This window comes from Mercenaria mercenaria, chromosome 17, assembly GCF_021730395.1.
Source record: "Mercenaria mercenaria strain notata chromosome 17, MADL_Memer_1, whole genome shotgun sequence".
NCBI classification, from domain to species: domain Eukaryota; kingdom Metazoa; phylum Mollusca; class Bivalvia; order Venerida; family Veneridae; genus Mercenaria; species Mercenaria mercenaria.
Genome location: NC_069377.1, coordinates 68,459,323 through 68,482,022, shown reverse-complemented (window position 1 = coordinate 68,482,022; position 22,700 = coordinate 68,459,323). Strand labels below are relative to the sequence as shown.

The 22,700-nt window shown below is 36.7% G+C and overlaps 1 protein-coding gene across 5 annotated transcripts in view; it reads left to right on the top strand.

The window, feature by feature from the left end:
- The window catches only part of LOC123535585 (uncharacterized protein KIAA2013 homolog), a 52,975-nt gene that overhangs the window by 16,569 nt on the left and 13,706 nt on the right, over window positions 1–22,700 (top strand). For all 5 annotated transcript variants that reach the window (XM_053528534.1, XM_053528533.1, XM_053528531.1 and 2 more), the window contains exons 5-13: window positions 428–486; window positions 2,168–2,334; window positions 4,754–4,903; window positions 6,388–6,490; window positions 9,620–9,688; window positions 10,720–10,919; window positions 11,206–11,318; window positions 17,524–17,788; window positions 18,267–18,391. In XM_053528534.1, coding sequence (XP_053384509.1) covers window positions 428–486; window positions 2,168–2,334; window positions 4,754–4,903; window positions 6,388–6,490; window positions 9,620–9,688; window positions 10,720–10,919; window positions 11,206–11,318; window positions 17,524–17,788; window positions 18,267–18,391 — 1,251 coding nt within the window. The remainder of the gene's footprint in view (window positions 1–427; window positions 487–2,167; window positions 2,335–4,753; window positions 4,904–6,387; window positions 6,491–9,619; window positions 9,689–10,719; window positions 10,920–11,205; window positions 11,319–17,523; window positions 17,789–18,266; window positions 18,392–22,700) is intronic.

Below are 22,700 nucleotides of genomic sequence, written 5' to 3'. Positions count from 1 at the left end.
AAGACTCTTTACAAAATTCCTTCAAGCTCTATTTGTTTATTAAAAAAAACTTCGTTGACAAGGGACTAGGCTAATTTTCTCTGAATGGCTGTATGGAAAACTAAAAATCTCCACAAATAGCTGGTCAGATTTTGAAATAATTTCACAGACTGTTTCCTTGGTGACTTTGTACCAAAATTGTTCCAGTTATTCTGATTTGTCAAACAGATGGCCATCAAAGGGTGTACTCTCTTTTGCTGTATGCATACAGTGTTTCCTTTAATATAGTGGAAAGTTTCAACAATTCTTGTTAGAAAATGCTTGCCAAATTTCAAAATAAGTTTACAGTAATTTTCTTTCTGTGACCCAAATTTGTTCAAGCAAGCAGTTAAATTCAAGTGAGCGATCTAGAGCCGTTGTGGCTCTCATGTATTTCTTTTTGTTTCAGAGGTGGATGTTTTACAACTAAGACAGGGCATTGCCAACAGATTACAGATTTTTAATGCTGTAAGATTTTATCTTGTTTTACCTGACCGAGAACCATATGTTCTTGCCTAATGCTTTTTTATATCACAAATATTTCTTTGCTTTTTGAAATTTTGTATTGAGCTGCAAGCAGACAATTAGAATTGGCTGCAAATAAGTCTGGAATGTTACAGCTGAGCATAATTTTCTCAATAGGTTAGAAGAGAAAGGAAAATCTTATTGTAAAATGTATATGAACACAACAGTGAGTAACTTGTCTTTATATGTCTTTCTGCACAAGTTAGCTTAGAAATGGACAAATTGATACAAAGTTACAAACTAAGTATTATGTCTCCCACCACACAGTGGTGTGGGAGACATATTGATTTACTCCAGTCTGTGTGTGTGTCTGTGTGTGTGTGTGTCTGTCACAAAGCTTGTCAGCACTCTAAGTCGAACATTTCTCATCCTATTTTCACCAAACTTAAACAAAATGTGTCTGACAATAAGACCTTGGCCAAGTTTGATAACTAGCCAAATCAGTCCAGGCGTATTGGAGTTATGGCCCTTGAATTACCGAAAAATTGGCCTTTTTACTCTTGTCCGCACTCTAAGTCGAACATTTCTCATCCGATCTTCACCAAACTTAATCAAAATGTGTAAGACCATTAGAACTCAGCCAAGTTCGATAACTAGCCAAATCCGCCCAGGCACTTTTGAATTATGGCCCTTGAATAACTGATTGGATCTACTCGTCCACACCATCTAATTGGATCCACTCTTTTAAACCATCTAGAAACATTTCTCATTCGATCTTTTCCAAACTTGAACAAAATGTGTCTGACAATAAGACCTCGGCCAAGTTCGATAACTAGCCAAATCAGTCCAGGCGTATTGGAGTTATGGCCCTTGAATTACCAAAAATTGGCCTTTTTACTCTTGTCCGCACTCTAAGTCGAACATTTCTCATCCGATCTTCACCAAACTTAATCAAAATGTGTAAGACCATTAGAACTCAGCCAAGTTCGATAACTAGCCAGATCCGCCCAGGCACTTTTGAATTATGGCCCTTGAATAACTGATTGGATCTACTCATCCACACCATCTAATTGGATCCACTCATTTAAACCATCTAGAAACATTTCTCATTCGATCTTTTCCAAACTTGAACAAAATGTGTTTGACCATGAGACCTCGGCCAAGTTTGATAACTAGCCAAATCGGTCCAGGCATTTTGGAGTTACGGCCCTTGAATTACCGAAAAATTGGTCTTTTTACTCTTGTCCGCACTCTAAGTCAAACATTTCTCATCCGATCTTCACCAAACTTTAACAAATTGTGTTTTATCATGAGACCTCAGCCAGCTTCGATAACTAGCCAGATCAGTCCAGGCATTTTGGAGTTACAGCCCTTGAATTAAAGAAAAATCAGTCTTTTTACTCTTGTCCGCTCTCTAAGTCGAAGATTTCTCATCCGATCTTCACCAAACTTAATCAAAATGTGTAAGACCATTAGAACTCAGCCAAGTTCGATAACTAGCCAAATCTGCCCAGGCACTTTTGAATTATGGCCCTTGAATAACTGATTGGATCTACTCGTCCACACCATCTAATTGGATCCACTCGTTTAAACCATCTAGAGAAACTAGACATTTTTCATAGAGGCAGTTGTGGGAGACATGCGCTTTTCTCAAAAGCATCTCTAGTTTAAATTGTTTTTATAGAGGAAAGGTTGTGTATCTGTGGAGTCTCAGCTGTATGCACATAGGTCACGACCTTCACTGATGATACAAGAGATACGACTACACAATCCAACATCTGCTGATGTCTTTGTCGATTTCGACCAAGTTCAAGCATCTGGATGGAAAGATGTGCAGCAGTCAACAGTCAGGTAAAACGTGAATAAGTTAGTTTATTATACCCGCAGATATAACGTATATAGTGGCTGTATTGGAGTCATGCATGTCTAGATGTTGTATGTCCGTCCGTTGTGTCTGCTTCATATCTTCTTAAATGCTGAGAAGAGTTTCATAAACTTGCATTAATAATCATTAACCTCATCAGGATAAGCACAACTCAGATCATTAGGTCCAAGGTCAAGGTCACTTTTTGAAGTCATACTGCTTCTTATTGTCTAAAGAACTTGGAGGATTTTCATTAAACTACCATCAGTCGTTCACCTCATAAAGGCAAGGTGCAGAACCCACAACCCACATCACAAGGTCCAAGAAGGTCACACTTTGAGTTCAAAGGTCAAATAACTTAATATCCTGTCCACTCAATATCTTTTAAACCACTTGGAAGATTTTTAGCTCACTGGACTTCAGAAATATGCATTATGGGCATAAAAGTTTATGTGTCCCATGTACCTCAAAATGTACTTGACCTAGAGTTATACAGTAAACCTCACTTATACGGAACTCGGATATAAGGAACACTCGGTTATAAGGAACAGTTTTCAATTCCCCGATCTAATTCCTTCTTTATTCAATATAAAAATCCTCGGTTATAAGGAACACTCGGTTATAAGGAACACTTTTTCTAGTCCCAAAGTATGAAATTCAATGAAAAATCCCTCGGTTATAGCGAACACACATAAAGAATAAAAATTATTGAAAACTGGAAATAAACAGGAGAATCGCCGATGACGTCAGTGTAATGTCGGCACTTTCATGCACATTTATGCACATGAATAAACACATATTATTTCATTTCTATGATCTTTAGTTTGTTATTTCACGGATATGATAAATATCATCATTAACTTTTATTGACTCGAGATTATGTTTGAGAGCTACATGTATTAGGTATTTCATGATAACAATTGTGAACGAAAATCAGTCGCCGACAGGGTCATGTCATACTGTCCTAAATAAATGTGTTAACTACGCGTGATTAACAATGGCAAACAGTCCTGTTTACCAAATTTACAATTGTAAAAATTATAGCAGGTGCTAAAATGGACAATAGCAAAACTATAGGTATAATTTACACTTTAGTCCGTATGTATGGCACCGTTGTATAGTCGTAATGCACTGTATGTCATAAACACCCTACTTTTGAATTTTAATTGATAGTCTAATTTAACATTTTTGTATTAATTATTTGAACATTTATTTTACATTAGTACTGATGCTTTTTCACATAACATGCTTTTGAGCAAGATAAGGGCTGCAACATATCTTATAATCATAATGTAGTGCTCTCTAAAAAGAAGATAGAAATAGCCGACAAAAGCTGACGTACATTTTGGCTTAGTTTAGGTTTAAACGCCGTGTTTCAACACTATTTTAGTCATATATGCACAGTCAGTTTACCTTACCATCTCTCTAGGAAAGGACTGGTACTATACTCACAACTTTCTCACATAAAGATTCATGGTCGACCCGGAGCCCTTTACAAACGTCAGTCAAAAAGTGTTCGTTATACAAATTGTGTTTGTTATACAAACCTCGGTTACAAGGAATTAGTTCGCTATACGGATATAAAGAACCTCGGTTATAAGGAACAATATTTAGAGGTCCCAACCTGTTCCTTATAAGCGAGGTTTACTGGAAAACATTAGACGATTGTTATATAACATGTGATGTTTTTCACACGGTGTTTTGTACATAAAAGTTTTTTTACCAAAATCGGGGAAATAAAAAAGATTTAGTTCTAAATTTTTGTAAATTTATGTCAAGTCAGTTGTCAAACTTCATAGGATGATTATCTGTGGTCATTTGATGACTGCTGATGTTTTTGAGGTAATTTGGCTAAAGGTCAAGGTCACAGCATACAAAATTACATACCTTCTGCAGGCCAGTATGGGAGAGGATATATTTTTAAAACACCAGGAACAATTCTATAAGCAGTTTTGGCTTGACTATTTGAAATTTTCAGATTGTATAGTTTTTGTTGTCACCCTTCTATTGGTGTCCACATCAGCACAAAAAAGTCTCATATGTAATAAGGTTTTTCTAAAACTACTAGGTCTAATGCTTTTAGACTTATGAGATTACCTCACAGGACTTGTTACATGACTGTACGTTTCATTTTGTCATAATTATGCCCCTTTTTAACTTACAAATTTTGGTGTTAAAATTTTGCATATAAGCAGGTTTCTCAAAAAATACTTGACCAAATGTTTTCAGACTTCACACATGACTTCAGCATCATGAGATGTACTGTTTGAGCAAGTTACATAACTCCATTTTTTGTTCAGAATTATGTCCCTTTTTAACAGAGCTTTGTTTGCATGTAAGTGTGTTTCTCAGTAATTACTTAATCAAACATTTTCAGACTCTCTACTTATTGTTGTTGTTTTTCAGTGAGAAGAATTACATCGGAACCATGGTAACATACACAATGTCATCTGGTTTGGTGAAGATTGAAGCTAGTACAGATGAAGATTTGTATGTTGGAGTGGTCGTGGCATCAACTTCTGTCAAAGATAAACAGGAAGAAATTCCAAGTGGCAAGTAAGCAACCTTTGCTCCAATCAATGAAACTAAAGGTTTATGAAATATAACAGATATGAAACTTGCATATGAACTTAGATTGAAATCTGTTGAAATCTCATGACAACTAATAGATCTTGTTTTTGATACAATTAATATCAGTCGATAATTAGGGCTGTGTCAGTCAAAATTTTGACAAATGACACTTTGTTTGTATTATTACCCCTCATTCTAAGGGTAATGTTGTTTATGCTGCCAGAGTTGTAAATAGCACTGCTTGCTAAAATTATAGATTGGTTTCATTTTAAGCTCGTCTGATTTTTTTGAAAAAAAAATGAAGAGTTATTGTCATCTCTTGATCGGTGTCGGCATCGGCATTGGCATTGCCTGGTTAAGTTTTATGTTTAGGTCAGCTTTTCTCCTAAACTATCAAAGCTATTGCTTTAAAACTTGCAACACTTGTTCACCATCAATAGCTGACTCTGTACAGCAAGAAACATAACTCCATCCTGCTTTTTGCAAGAATTATGGCCCCTTTTGGACATAGGAAATATCAGATTTCTTGGTTAAGTTTTGCGTTTAGGTCAATTTTTCTGCTTAACGGTCAAAGCTATTGCTTTAAAACTTGGAGCAGTTATTTGCCATTAAAAGCTGACTCTGCACAGCAAGTACCGTAACTCTACATTGCTTTTTGCAAGAATTATGGCCCCTTTTGGACTTAGAAAATCAAATTTCTTGGTTAAGTTTTGTGTTTAGGTCAGCTTTTCTCCTAAACTATTAAAGCTATTGCTTTAAAACTTGCAACACTTGTTCACCATCAAAAGCCGACTCTGTACAGCAAGAAAAATAACCCCATCCTGCTTTTTGCAAGAATTATGGCCCCTTTTGGACTTAGAAATAATCATAAAGACACGGGTAGGACAACATTTCTATTATACAGAGACAAAAAATCAGATGAGCGTCTGCACCCGCAAGGCGGTGCTCTTGTACAATTTAGTCTATATGTTCAGGACACTTGTTTGGCTGTCTTTGGTGATGAATATTGGTACCATTCCCCTCCTAAAAAGAATGTTTCCCATTTTTCAGCTCCTAAACAATCATGTAGAAGAGCTTCTTGGCTGGCTATCTATCAAAAATGTCCATGTTATTCTGATTTGTCAAAAAACATGGCGACCAGAGCTAAAAATAGAACACTGACCCTCTTCTTAATTTGTTAAAAGCCATCTTGATTTACGAAGAAAAAAAACATGACTGACTTGAATGGGCCAGGTTTGCAGGCCAGTTTTCAAGGTAATTAGGCAGAAATGTTGCTTATTTCACCTGTTTGAGCTGTGGAATTCTGATGAGCAATATAGGATTTTCAAGGCTTTTTATCTAAAAAAAACAATGGAGGATATTAGTATTAGTCTATAGCTGACTATAGCCCAGATGTTGTTCTTCATTTCGACATTAATTGATAAATCATGTATCAAGTACCTATCTATGCCATCGGAAACTTATTTCAGATATTCCAAGCAGACGATATACACTGTAGTACAGTACACTAAGGCTGCACCTGTACTGGACATAAAGAGAATGATGGTTGATCTTGATGCTAAATGTAGACAGGTGAGAACACAAATGATTAAAGGTTGTTAATCTCGATGCTAAATGTAGACAGGAGAGAACATAAACTATTAAAGGTTGTTGATCTCAATGCTAAATGTAGGCAGGTGAGAACATAAACTATTAAAGGTTGTTGATCTCAATGCTAAATGTAGGCAGGTGAGAACATAAATGATTAAAGGTTGTTGATCTCGATGCTAAATGTAGACAGGTGAGAATATAATTGATGAAAGGTTGTTGATCTCGATGCTAAATGTAGACAGGTGAGAACATAAACGCTGAAAGGTTGTTGATCTCGATGCTAAATGTGGACAGGTGAGAACATAAATGAAAAAAGGTTGTTGATCTTCATGCTAAATGTAGACAGGTGAGAACACAAATGATGAAAGATTGTTGATCTCGATGCTAAATGTAGACAGGTGAGAACATAAATGATGAAAGGTTGTTGATCTCCATGCTAAATGTAGACAGGTGAGAACACAAATGATGAAAGATTGTTGATCTTCATGCTAAATGTAGACAGGTGAGAACATAAATGATGAAAGGTTGTTGATCTTCATGCTAAATGTAGACAGGTGAGAACATAAATGATGAAAGGTTGTTGATCTCGATGCTAAATGTAGACAGGTGAGAACACAAATGATGAAAGGTTGTTGATCTTCATGCTAAATGTAGACAGGTGAGAACACAAATGATGAAAGGTTGTTGATCTTCATGCTAAATGTAGACAGGTGAGAACATAAATGATGAAAGGTTGTTGATCTTCATGCTAAATGTAGACAGGTGAGAACATAAATGATGAAAGGTTGTTGATCTCCATGCTAAATGTAGACAGGTGAGAACATAAATGATGAAAGATTGTTGATCTCGATGCTAAATGTAGACAGGTGAGAACACAGATGATAGAAGGTTGTTGATCTTCATGCTAAATGTAGACAGGTGAGAACATAAACGCTGAAAGGTTGTTGATCTTCATGCTAAATGTAGACAGGTGAGAACATAAACGCTGAAAGGTTGTTGATCTCCATGCTAAATGTAGACAGGTGAGAACATAAACGCTGAAAGGTTGTTGATCTCCATGCTAAATGTAGACAGGTGAGAACATAAATGATGAAAGGTTGTTGATCTCCATGCTAAATGTAGACAGGTGAGAACATAAACGCTGAAAGGTTGTTGATCTCCATGCTAAATGTAGACAGGTGAGAACATAAACGCTGAAAGGTTGTTGATCTCCATGCTAAATGTAGACAGGTGAGAACATAAACGCTGAAAGGTTGTTGATCTCCATGCTAAATGTAGACAGGTGAGAACATAAACGATGAAAGGTTGTTGATCTCCATGCTAAATGTAGACAGGTGAGAACATAAATGATGAAAGGTTGTTGATCTCCATGCTAAATGTAGACAGGTGAGAACATAAACGCTGAAAGGTTGTTGATCTTCATGCTAAATGTAGACAGGTGAGAACATAAATGATGAAAGGTTGTTGATCTCCATGCTAAATGTAGACAGGTGAGAACATAAACGATGAAAGGTTGTTGATCTCCATGCTAAATGTAGACAGGTGAGAACATAAACGATGAAAGGTTGTTGATCTCCATGCTAAATGTAGACAGGTGAGAACATAAACGATGAAAGGTTGTTGATCTCCATGCTAAATGTAGACAGGTGAGAACATAAACGATGAAAGGTTGTTGATCTCCATGCTAAATGTAGACAGGTGAGAACATAAATGAAAAAAGGTTGTTGATCTTCATGCTAAATGTAGACAGGTGAGAACATAAATGAAAAAAGGTTGTTGATCTCTAAATTATGTCTGCTTGGAAAATTATTCAACTTCAATATAGATTAATTAATCTTGCATGACAATATGCTTTTGTTCTGGTGTAAATTTGTTTCTGAGTAAGTTTATCATAAATGTATGCTTTTCAACAGCAACTATGGAAAACATCGTTACCTATTAACCAAAGAATTTTGATAAAATTAAAATTTGATCATTTTGCATATAACTGCATTGCTAAGCAACAAAAAATGTGCTTGATTTTGAATGAAATAATGCCTGTTTTCTTTTAATCTTAAAGAGTGCTATCAGGAAAACATGAAATTAAACATGTTCATTGTGACTGCTGATATAAAAGAAATAACACAATTTTGGTCATTGCTTGTTTCTCACTAAATTTTAGAATATCTTGTCCATGTTTGTGGTGTATGTGTTATACCAAAATTGCCTGGTAAAATACTTATCCATGGAATTTGATCACACTTTCTGCATGCCTTCTCTAAGAAACATCCTACAGTGTGATTCATTAAAGACATATCGCACAGTTTTCTGTATATATATAGGCAAACATTTTCCTACGGACAGAATTTCTTTAAACTGTGTACTGACTAAGAGTCAAGTTTAAAACGGATATATGTATTAAAAATCATAGGTACCCGGGCTTGATCTTGAATTATCTGCCCTTGAAAACCAGAAAATACTAAAAAATCCAATTTTCAAGGGCAGATAATTCAATATCAGACCAAGGAAACTGTGCATTTTAATTTATATTTCTGTTTCAGACTTCATTTGCAGTCAGTATACAAAGTTTAAAGAAATTTGGTCCATGGGAAAGACCAGGACTTTGCAGTATCATTTTGTCATGTTCATAGTTAAGGACATTTGCCACAGTGGCTATATTAACATGGGGCAAAATTTTCTTACGGACAGAATTTCTTTAAACTGTGTTTACTGACAGAGAATCAAATCAAAAACAGAAATATGAAATAAAACAAATCAGAGGTACCCAGCCTTGGTCATGAATTATCTGCCCTTTAAAGTCGGAAAATACTGAAAAAAATCTTATTTTTAAGGGCAGATAATTCAAGATCAAGCCTGGGTACCGATGATTTTTAATACATATTTCCGTTTTAAACTTGATTCTCAGTCAGTACACAAAGCTTAAAGAAATTCTGTCTGGAGGAAAATTTTTGCCTATATACATATAGAAAACTGCGATATGTCTTTAGATTAAACTTTATTCAATATACATGATATTTGACAGTTGAATTGTTTGTTGAATGAACTTCTAAATACTTTTCTGGAAACTTTCAAGTTTATGTTTATAATTTGTGATTTCCTTTTTAATTGCAGGAGATGGCAACTGCCTTACAGAGTGACCCGGAAACGCTGAAGTCAGAACATACCTCTCTGTGGGAAAAGGTTTGTATTTGTTTTCTGTATATTTGGACATACACATACTGAATTTCTGATATTTCTTTAAGGTGATTCATTGCTTTCTTTGAAATTGTAATGTTTTCTTCCTAAATATTTAATTAGTCAAGAATTAGTACCTTGATTATTTTAAAAGGAAGTTTTAATTGCTTCTCTGATTTTAAATTTAATAGATATGTTCCTTGGGTGACAACCCACTTCCAAGATTGTTCAGATTATTTTAATTTGTAAAAGAAAATGGCAGCCAGATGGCAAGGTGACTTTTCCCTTGTAGTGGAAACTTCAAAAATCTTGTCAAAAACTAATGACCTTATTTTAAAGTGATTGAACATAATTGTCCCTTGGGTGACCATTTGCTGAGAATGTTCATTATTCAGGTTCCTCGAAAAAAGTGACCACTAGAGCTAAGAGTAGAGAAATCTTCAGACAACATGTCTTAGTAAACTGTTATTATAATGTCAAAATAATTCACAGAAATGTTTTTAAATGGGTGACCTTCTGGCAAGAATTTTCAACTTAAGGGATGTTGTTAATTTTCCATATAATTATCTATAGTGAATTTAAAAATCATCTTGTCAAAACTTGCTGGCCTAATTTACAAATAATTTCTTTGAAATGTTTTTTGGTGACCCTACACTAAATCAGTTTAAATTTTTCTGATTAATCCAAAACATGAGTGGCAGTGTGCATAAAATATAACTTAGGATTGACTTTGTGTCACCAGACTTTTTAGCAAGTTTATATAAAGAACTAACTTTTGTTTGTACATACTCGTATATTTGAGATCACTGTAACTAAAAATAGAAAAAGGACAGAAGGCTGGGGATTGTTTTTATGGCAACTAGTGTCAGGTCACTGTTACTAAAAATAGAAAATGTTGAGTAAGAAGACCAAGAATCAGAACTCTTTTTTTGTGTGTTTTTCCAAATGTCAAGGACTTGCAGACAAGCCTTAACACCAACAGGCAGTACTCTTGTTAATACAATTGACAACTAACACAATTTTCATTATTTCCCTAGCTGTGGTTGAGTGGTTTTAGCATCAGCTACTCAAGAGCAGCCAACAGTCTGAATGGTGACAAGATCAACAGTACAATATACTACGTTCTGAGTAACGTACCAGCACCCTTACATGACCCTCATACTGTCAGAGAGGTGGAGTTAGAACTGAGAAAAACATTACACTATCCAGATAAATGTTACAGTGGCCACACATCATTGTATGTATATCTTAAGACTTTTTATTGATGACAAACCCTGTAACATAAATAAATTAATCCCGAATGAATAATGACAATTCAACTGTACACATACTATCACATTATCATTGCAAAGTAAAGGAGCTTTTGAACAACTAAAAGGTAAACAGTATATAGTGATCTGCCATATTATACAAACAAATAAAAGGAAATATTGTAATGTGTTTCATTCTCAGTACTAAGCGAGTAAGATGATAAAAAATTGAAGTGATGGATATCTACTGGTATTTTTTTTTATCTCTATCAGGCATTCCAGTACATTATGGGTTGACCCGGTGGATGAAGACAGTATAGCTAGGATTGTTACTACATGGATTATCACATTAGAGAAGCAGGGTTGTCAGCGTATGATTGCTGCTGGTAGGCTATTTGTTCTGTTTATTAGTCCCCTACTGGTTGAAAACCAGTTTTGGGGACTATAGGAATGCTCTTTTCCGTCATTCCGTCATTCCGTCATTCCGTCATTCCGTCCGTCTGCAATTTCGTGTCCGGTCCATAACTCTGTCATCCATGAAGGGATTTTAATATTACTTGGCACAAATGTTCCCCATGATGAGACGACGTGTCATGCGCAAAACCCAGACCCCTAGCTCAAAGGTCAAGGCCACAATAGGAGGTCAAAGGTCAACAGGGCTTTTTTCCTGTCCTGTCCACAACTCTCCCATCCTTGAAGGGATTTTAGTATTACTGGGCACAAATGTTCCCCATGATGAGATGATGTGTCGTGCGCAAATCCCGGACCCCTAGCTCAAAGGTCAAGGTCACAATTGGAGGTCAAAGGTCAACAGGGCTTTTTTCCTGTCCGGTCCATAACTCTCCCATCCATGAAGAGATTTTAATATTACTTGGCACAAATGTTCCCCATGAGGAGACGACGTGTCATGCGCAAAACCTGGACCCCTAGCTTAAAGGTCAAGGTCACAATTGGAGGTCAAAGGTCAACAAGGTTTTTTTCCTGTCCGGTCCATAACTCTCCCATCTATGAAGGGATTTTAATATTACTTGGCACAAATGTACCTCATAATAAGACGATATGTCATGCACAACTTTCAGACCCCTAGCTCAAAGGTCAAGGTCACACTTAGCAGTCAAATGTTAACATAACATGAACAGGGTCTGTTTCGTGTCCAGTCCATAACTCTGACATTCATTAAGGGATTTTAATATTACTTAGCACAAGTGTTCCCCATGATGAGACGACGTGTCATGCGCAAATCCCGGACCCCTAGCTCAAAGGTCAAGGTCACAATTGGGGGTCAAAGGTCAACAGAGTTTTTTTCCTGTCCCGTCCATAACTCTGCCATCCATGAAGGGATTTTAATATTACTTGGCACAAATGTTTCCCATGATGAGACGACATGTCATGCGCAACACCCAGTACCCTAGCTTAAAGGTCAAGGTCACACTTTGAGATTAAAGGTCAAGAGGATTTTTTTCCTGTCCGGTCTATAACTTTGTCATGCAAAGCAGGATTTAGATATCAGTTGGCACAAATATTCCCCTGGATGAGACAACATGTCATGCGCAAGAACCAGGTCCCTAGGTCTAAGGTCAAGGTCATATTTAGAAGTCAAAGGTCAAATTCAAGAATGACTTTGTATGGAACATTTCTTCTTCATGCATGGAGGGATTTTGATGTAACTTGGACCAAATGTTCACCACCATGAGGCACCCTTGTTTTTAGAATTACATCCCTTTGTTGTTACTATAAATAGATTTTATTGTAACTTTTTTATTACTGGCAGTAGAGAAAAATCGAGACCACTTTTCTGTGGTACAGCATGCATGTTACATCCAATTTTTAGGTGTATTTTGACCTATCTCTACCTGGTAAAGAGTTTCTTGTGGACTTATATTATTAATTTTTTTTTTTTTTTTTTTTTTTTTTTTTAAAGATTAATTTCCCATTGTTGTTACTATAAATAACTTACATGATAACATTTTTATAATCAGCCAAAAAAATTCAATATTAAAACAACTGTGGGTTTTTATATATGCACATTTTAATCCAAGTGTGTTGTTATAATGTTATAACATATTGTATATGTAGTACAATATTGTTTATACATCATTGACAGATATCAGTTCATAATGTTATACTGCAGTAGAAAAAATTAGGTGCCTTCCAGTAGGGGACTTTGTATTGCATGGCAATACTTCATTCACTTGTTCATGATAGTCTTGAGTATTTCATCAAGGTAAACTCTTCTAGGATAGTCATCAATTTCACTTAGGATCTTTAATCCCAAAAATATGAATTATTATACCCATGAAATTAATGTCAAGAATTTCTTTTTAGCTCACCTGTCATGAAGTGACAAGGTGAGCTTTTGTGATCGCGCAGCGTCCGTCGTCCGTGTGTGAGTCCGTGCGTAAACTTTTCCTTGTGACATCTCTAGAGGTCACAGTTTTCATGGGATCTTTATGAAAATGGGTCAGAATGTTCATCTTGGTAAATTCTAGGTCAAGTTCGAAACTGGGTCACGTGTGGCCAAAAAGTAGGTCAGTAGGTCTAAAAATAGAAAAACCTTGTGACCTCTCTAGAGGCCATATATTTCACAAGATCTTCATAAAAATTGGTCAGAATGTTCACCTTGATGATATGTAGATCAAGTTCGAAACTGGGTCACGTGCCCTCAAAAACTAGGTCAGTAGGTCTAAAAATAGAAAAACCTTGTGACCTCTCTAGAGGCCATATATTTCACAAGATCTTCATGAAAATTGGTCAGAACGTTCACCTTGATGATATCTAGGTCAGGATCGAAACTGGGTCACGTGCCCTCAAAAACTAGGCCAGTAGGTCAAATAATAGAAAAACCTTGTGACCTCTCTAGAGGCCATATTTTTCATGGGATCTGTATGAAAGTTGGTCTGAATGTTCATCTTGATGATATCTAGGTTAAGTTCGAAACTGGGTCACGTGCCATCAAAAACTAGTTCAGTAGGTCAAATAATAGAAAAACCTTGTGACCTCTCTAAAGGCCATATTTTTCATGGGATCTGTATGAAAATTGGTCTGAATGTTCATCTTGATGATATCTAGGTCAAGTTAGAAACAGGGTCATGTGCGGTCAAAAACTAGGTCAGTAGGTCTAAAAATAGAAAAACCTTGTGACCTCTCTAGAGGCCATACTTGTGAATGGATCTCCATAAAAATTGGTCAGAATGTTCATCTTGATGATATCTAGGTGAAATTCGAAAGTGGGTCACGTGCCTTCAAGAAATAGGTCAGTAGGTCAAATAATGAAAAAACGTTGTGACCTCTCTAGAGGCCATATTTTTCATGGGATCTGTATGAAAGTTGGTCTGAATGTTTGTCTGAATGTTTGTCTTGATGTTATATAGGTCAGGTTTGAAACTGGGTCAACTGCGATCAAAAACTAGGTCAGTAGGTCTTGAAATAGAAAAACCTTGTGACCTCTCTAGAGGCCATACCCTTGAATGGATCTTCATGAAAATTGGTCAGAATGTTCTCCTTGATGATATCTAGGTCAAGTTTGAAACTGGGTCAGGTGCCTTAAAAAACTAGGTCAGTAGGTCAAATAATAAAAAAACCTTGTGACCTCTCTAGAGGCCATACTTTTCATGGGATCTGTATGAAATTTGGTCTGAATGTTCATCTTGATGATATCTAGGTCAAGTTTGAAACTGGGTCAACTGCAGTCAAAAACTAGGTCAGTAGGTCTGAAATTATTAAAATCTTTTGACCTCTCTAGAGGCCATATTTTTCAATGGATCTTCATGAAAATTGATCTGAATGTTCACCTTGATGATATCTAGGTCAGTTTCCAAACTGGGTCACGTGCGGTCAAAAACTAGGCCAGTAGGTATAAAAATAGAAAAACCTTGTGACCTCTCTAGAGGCCATATTTTTCATGAGATCTTCATGAAAGTTAGTGAGAATGTTCACGTTGATGATATCTAGATAAAGTTCAAAACAGGGTCACGTACCTTCGAAAACTAGGTCAATAGGTCAAATAATAGAAAAACCTTGTGACCTCTCTAGAGACCATATTTTTCAATGGATCTTCATGAAAATTGGTCAGAATTTTTATCTTGATAATATCTAGGTCAAGTTCAAAACTGGGTCACATGAGCTCAAAAACTAGGTCACTATGTCAAATAATAGAAAAAACGACGTCATACTCAAAACTGGGTCATGTGGGAAGAGGTGAGCAATTCAGGACCATCATGGTCCTCTTGTTTTTTTACCTATACCATGGATGTTCACATGTCAACCATGTAAGCCCACCTCAGTGAAAGGCTCATGGTGAGCTTTTGTGACCGCTCAATGTCCGACGTCCGTCGTCAGTCGTCCGTCCGTCAACATTTTCTAAAAAAATCTTCTTCTTGAAAACCACTGGGCATAATTACACCAAACTTCACAGGAATGATCCTTGGGTGGCCCCCTTTCAAAATTGTTCGAAGAATTGAATTCCATGCAGAACTCTGGTTGCCATGGCAACCAAAATGAAAAACTTTAAAAATCTTCCTGTCCAAAACCGCAAGGCGTAGAGCCTTGATATTTGGCATGTGACATCATCTAATGGTCCTCTATGAAGATTGTTCAAATTGTGCCCCTGGGGTGAAAAGAGGCCTCGCCCCGGGGGTCACAAGTTTTACAAAGACATATAGGAAAAACCTTTAAAAATCTTCTTGTCTAAAACCACAAGACCTAGGCCTTTGATATTTGGTATGTAGCATTGCCTTGTGGTCCTCTATCAAAATTGTTCAAATTATAACCCTGGGGTGAAAAGAGGCCCTGCCCTGGGGGATCTCAAGTTTTACATAGACTTATATAGGGAAAAACAAAAATCTTCTTACCTGAAACTGTAAGGCCTAGGCTTTAGATATTTGGTATGTTGCATTGCCTTGTGGTCCTCTACCAAAATTATTCAAATTATGCCACTGGGGTGAAAAGAGGTCCTGCCCTGGGGGTCCGAAATTTAACATAGACTTATATAGGGAAAAAAATAACAATCTTTGATATTTGGTATGTAGCATTACCTAGTGGATCTCTAGCAAGATTGTTCAAATTATGCCCCTGGGGTGAAAAGAGGACCCGCCCTTGGGGTCACTTGTTATATGAGTTATATAGGAATAAATACTTCAAAAATTAACAGATCATATTTCCTAGACTGTTTAATTATAATTACTTGATGACCCCAAGTGATTAGGGGTCGCTTGACTGTGACCTTGACCTACTGACCTACTTTCTTGTTTTTTTAAGATACAGCCTTGAAATTTGGATGACATGTACAGTTTTGCACACTGATCTTAAAACTGACCTTCAGTGACCATAAATGTGACCTACTGACCTACTTTCTAATATTTTAGCATCAGTTTGCCATTTTAAACATGTGGCTCATATTACTCAGGTGAGCGATTCAGGGCCCTTCAGATCCAATCAATCATAGGTACCAGAGTTACGGCCTCTAATTGACCCCTGAAAGAGCCAAAATTTGTTCATTTTCACCTTGTGAACATGCTAGAAGTGACATTTTACATTTCATTTTAACCACACTTACACACAACTTAAGTCACATTAAGATCTCGGTTCCTTACGAAAACCTGCTAGATTCCATCATGGGTTCTAGAGTTACTACCCCTGAAAGGGGCAAAATTTTCTATTTTGGCCCTTTCAGCCATATAGAGGTTCATTTATGCTTTGATTTGATACAAACTTGCAAAGAATGTTTATCTTGATGATCTCTGTGACAAGCTCGAAACTGGGTCATGTGGGGTCAAAAACTAGGTCACAAGGTCAAAACAAAGGAAAAGCTTGTTGACACCCTAGTGGCCACATTTATGACCCTATCTTCATGAAACTTGGTCAGAATGTTTATCTTGATTCCTATGCCATATTTGAAACTGGGTCATATGGGATCGAAAACTAGGTCACCTACTTAAATCAAAGGAAAAGCTTGTAATCACTCTAGAGTCCATATTTATGAACCTGTCTTCATGAAACTTGGTCAGAATGTTTATTTTGATGATTCCTATGCCAAGTTCGAAACTGGGTCATGCTGGGTCAAAAACTAGGTCACCCGCTCAAATCAAAGGAAAAGCTTGTTAACATTCTAGAGGCCATATTTATGACCCTATCTTCATGAAACTTTGTAAGAATGTTATCTTGATGATTCCTAGGCCAAGTTTGAAACTGGGTCATGTGGGGTCAAAAATTAGGTCACCGCTCAAATCAAAGGAAAAGCTTGTTAATACTCTAGAGGCCATATTTATGACCCTATCTTCATGAAACTTAGTAAGAATGTTTATCTAAGTGATTCCTAGGCCAAGTTTGAAACTGGGTCATGTGGGGTCAAAAACTAGGTCACCACTCAAATCAAAGGAAAAGCTTTTTAACACTAGAGCTTTTGTCAGAATTTTTTTGAAATTTATTTGAATACAATGTCATGTAGAATATGATGTAAGACATCTGCAAGTGGAATGCCATTTTGAAATTAAGATACTGTTATATTTGTGAATTATGAATGACTTACAAGAAGAAAAAATTAAATTAAATTATGAATGTTGCAAGTGTCAGATGTTTGTAAACTATTTGCAGGTGTTGACGGAGTGTTACAAGCTATGTTGCTCAGTATTGGTTCCCTGCGTTTTGGTAATGAACACCTGGAGATGGGGCTCCATCCTCAAGATACACACAGAGACTTTAACTTTCACAGGATAAACTATGGAAATAATACACATCTAAATATATCTGTGTTAGTAGGAGATGATAATAAAGCAAACATTTACGTTTCTTTAGATCGGAATGATAAACCGTATTATGCATGTGATGCTGGTTGTTTAGATCCACCTACACAGCTAAGGTAACTAGATTTTGTTTTTCCAAGAGCATCAGTGGCAGAATGGCTGAATGGTTTAGGTCACTAGCTACAAACAGTTTGCCTTTCACCACAGAAGGTCAAATTGCTGTTTAATGTAGAATTCTTTCATGTGATGAAGTCACCCACATGCTTGTTGAAAGTCCATGCTTCTACTTACTTGCCTGCCTGTGCCTGAAAAAATGTTTGCAATCACATGAATAATTCAGATGATAAAATGCACAGATATTGTTTCTCATTGGTAATTGTACCTTGGGGATTTGTGGTATTTTCAGAGATATCAGTTGTAGCAGAAATTTACTCTTTAAATATGATTTTATGTAATTTTGTCTAAGAAATAATTTCTAAGCAATAGAATTTAACAAATTTTCATTTTTAGTTTGTAAAACATATTGATGTATTAGTGCATCCAAAATTGTTTACATGTTTGATCATTTATATTGCAATCAATGGATAATTTTAGTAAAGAACGTTCCAAGTTTCCAGTGAAGTTGACAGATCCACTGACAGCTATATTGTATATAACTGCTGATAAAGTACATATGGAGGAATATAAACATGCTATACATGTGAAAGAAATTGTAGAAGGTAAGTTATACATTTTGCTTCTACAATGTATTATTTACTGTTTGGTTCAGAGATCTGTATAAAACCAAAACTTTTGAGACTGTATCAGATTCTAAGTAAAGTATGATAAGATCATTTAAAAATCATTTAGTCAGTTCAAAAGCTCACATGAGCTTATGTTGTTGTTTGCTATCTTGCCAACTTTAAATAAATCTTATCTTATTTAACTTTGCAGGAAATGTATCATTTGTATTCTAGAGTAATGATACTAACTTTTGAAATAAATTATAAAATGTATCATAACTTTTATTTGGTACATGAAATTTACATCATTTGACATACATATCTTTGTTGTTGGGGCCCAGTATCTGGGCCTTTTAAACAATAAGCGTATTTGTTACATGGAATTAAAAAAAAAAGAGTTTTGTATACTGCAATAAAGATGATATTCATTTTGTCTTTATTGTACCCCCCTCCCCCCCCCCCCCCCCCCCCCCCCCCCCCCCCACCACCATGAGTGGTGGGGGCATATAGATTTGGTCTAATCCGTCCGAAGTTCGTGACACGCCTAGCTCAAAAAGTATTTGATATAAATTCATGAAACCTTGCATGAGTCTTTATCATGATATGAACTTGCGCACCTCCTATTTTTCGTCTGGCTCCGCCCCCTATTTTTAGCTCACCTGTCACAAAGTGACAAGGTGAGCTTTTGTGATCGCGCGGTGTCCGTCGTCCGGCGTCCGTCCGTGCGTCCGTCCGTAAACTTTTGCTTGTGACCACTCTAGAGGTCACATTTTTCATGGGATCTTTATGAAAGTTGGTCAGAATGTTCATCTTGATGATATCTAGGTCAAGTTCGAAACTGGGTCACGTGCCTTCAAAAACTAGGTCAGTAGGTCTAAAAATAGAAAAACCTTGTGACCTCTCTAGAGGCCATATATTTCACAAGATCTTCATGAAAATTGGTCAGATTGTTCACCTTGATGATATCTAGGTCAAGTTCGAAACTGGGTCACGTGCCTTCAAAAACTAGGTCAGTAGGTCTAAAAATAGAAAAACCTTGTGACCTCTCTAGAGGCCATATATTTCACAAGATCTTCATGAAAATTGGTCAGAACGTTCACTTTGATGATATCTAGGTCAAGTTCGAAACTGGGTCACGTGCCCTCAAAAACTTGGTCAGTAGGTCAAATAATAGAAAAACCTTGTGACCTCTCTAAAGGCCATATTTTTCATGGGATCTGTATGAAAGTTGGTCTGAATGTTCATCTTGATGATATCTAGGTCAAGTTCGAAACTGGGTCAACTGCGGTCAAAAACTAGGACAGTAGGTCTAAAAATAGAAAAACCTTGTGACCTCTCTAGAGGCCATATATTTCATGAGATCTTCATGAAAATTGGTCAGAATGTTCACCTTGATGATATCTAGGTCAAGTTCGAAAGTGGGTCATGTGCGGTCAAAAACTAGGTCAGTAGGTCAAATAATAGAAAAACCTTGTGACCTCTCTAGAGGCCATATTTTTTAATGGGATCTGTATGAAAGTTGGTCTGAGTGTTCATCTTGATGATATCTAGGTCAAGTTCGAAAGTGGGTCACGTGCCTTCAAAAACTAGGTCAGTAGGTCAAATAATAGAAAAACCTTGTGACCTCTCTAAAGGCCATATTTTTCATGGGATCTGTATGAAAATTGGTCTGAATGTTCATCTTGATGATATCTAGGTCAAGTTCGAAACAGGGTCATGTGCGGTCAAAAACTAGGTCAGTAGGTCTAAAAATAGAAAAACCTTGTGACCTCTCTAGAGGCCATACTTGTGAATGGATCTCCATTAATATTGGTCAGAATGTTCACCTTGATGATATCTAGGTCAAATTTGAAACTGGGTCACGTGCCTTAAAAAACTAGGTCAGTAGGTCAAATAATAAAAAAACCTTGTGACCTCTCTAGAGGCCATACTTTTTATGGGATCTGTATGAAAGTTGGTCTGAATGTTCATCTTGATGATATCTAGGTCAAGTTCGAAACTGGGTCAACTGCGGTCAAAAACTAGGACAGTAGGTCTAAAATTATTAAAATCTTTTGACTTCTCTAGAGACCATATTTTTCAATGGATCTTCATGAAAATTGATCTGAATGTTCACCTTGATGATATCTAGGTCAGTTTCGAAACTGGGTCACGTGCGGTCAAAAACTAGGCCAGTAGGTATAAAAATAGAAAAACCTTGTGACCTCTCTAGAGGCCATATTTTTCATGAGATCTTCATGAAAATTAGTGAGAATGTTCACCTTGATGATATCTAGGTAAAGTTCAAAACAGGGTCATGTACCTTCGAAAACTAGGTCAGTAGGTAAAATAATAGAAAAACCTTGTGACCTCTCTAGAGACCATATTTTTCAATGGATCTTCATGAAAATTGGTCAGAATTTTTATCTTGATAATATCTAGGTCAAGTTCAAAACTGAGTCACATGAGCTCAAAAACTAGGTCACTATGTCAAATAATAGAAAAAACGACTTCATACTCAAAACTGGGTCAGGTGGGAAGAGGTGAGCGATTCAGGACCATCATGGTCCTCTTGTTAGAGATATGGCCCCTGAAATGGGCAAAAATGCACATTATCACCTTGTGACGCGCCTAGCTCAAAAACTATTTGATATAGATTCATGAAACCTTACATGTGCATTAATCATGATATGAACTTGCGCACCTCCTATTTTTCATTTGGATCCGCCCCCTATTTTCAGAGTTATGGCCCCTGAAATAGTCAAAAATGCACATTTTCACATTGTGACACGCCTAGCTCTAAAAGTATTTCATATAAATTGATGAAACCTTGCTTGAGTCTTTATCATGATATGAACTTGCGCACCTCCTATTTTCATCTGGCTCCGCCCACTATTTTTTAGAGTTATGGCTCCTGAAATAGTCAAAAATGCATATTTTCACCTTGTGACACGCCTAGCTCAAAAAGTATTTGGTATAGATTCATGAAACCTTGCATGTATATTAATCATGATATGAACTTGCCCACCTCCTATTTTTCATTTGGGTCTGCCCCCTATTTTCAGAGTTATGGCCCCTGAAATAGTCAAAAATGCTCATTTTCACCTTTTGACACACCTAGCTCAAAAAGTATTTCATATAAATTGATGAAACCTTGCATGAGTCTTTATCATGATATGAACTTGCGCACTTCCTATTTTTCATCTGGCTCTGCCCCCTATTTTTAGCGCACCTGTCACAAAGTGACAAGGTGAGCTTTTGTGATCGCGCGGTGTCCGTCGTCCGTCCGTGCGTGCGTCCGTCCGTCCGTAAACTTTTGCTTGTGACCACTCTAGAGGTCACATTTTTCATGGGATCTTTATGAAAGTTGGTCAGAATGTTCATCTTGATGATATCTAGGTCAAGTTTGAAACTGGGTCACGTGCCATCAAAAACTAGGTCAGTAGGTCTAAAGATAGAAAAACCTTGTGACCTCTCTAGAGGCCATATATTTCACAAGATCTTCATGAAAATTAGTGAGAATGTTCACCTTGATAATATCTAGGTCAGGTTCGAAACTGGGTCACGTGCCATCAAAAACTAGGTCAGTAGGCCAAATAATAGAAAAACCTTGTGACCTCTTTAGAGGCCATATTTTTCATGGGATATGTATGAAAGTTGGTCTGAATGTTCATCTTCATGATATCTAGGTCAGGTTTGAAACTGGGTCATGTGCGGTCAAAAACTAGGTCAGTAGGTCTAAAAATAGAAAAACCTTGTGACCTCTCTAGAGGCCATATCATGAGATCTTCATGAAAATTGGTCAGAATGTTCACCTTGATGATATCTAGGCCAAGTTCGAAAGTGGGTCATGTGCGGTCAAAAACTAGGTCAGTAGGTCAAATAATAGAAAAACCTTGTGACCTCTCTAGAGGCCATATTTTTCATGGGATCTGTATGAAAATTGGTCTGAATGTTCATCTTGATGATATCTAGGTCAAGTTTGAAAGTGGGTCACGTGCCATCAAAAACTAGGTCAGTAGGTGAAATAATAGAAAAACCTTGTGACCTCTCTAAAGGCCATATTTTTCATGGGATCTGTATGAAAATTGGTCTGAATGTTCATCTTGATGATATCTAGGTCCAGTTCGAAACAGGGTCATGTGCGGTCAAAAACTAGGTCATTAGGTCTAAAAATAGAAAAACCTGGTGACCTCTCTAGAGACCATACTTGTGAATGGATCTCCATAAAAATTGGTCAGAATGTTCATCTTGATGATATCTAGGTCAAGTTTGAAACTGGGTCACATGCCATAAAAAACTAGGTCAGTAGGTCAAATAATAAAAA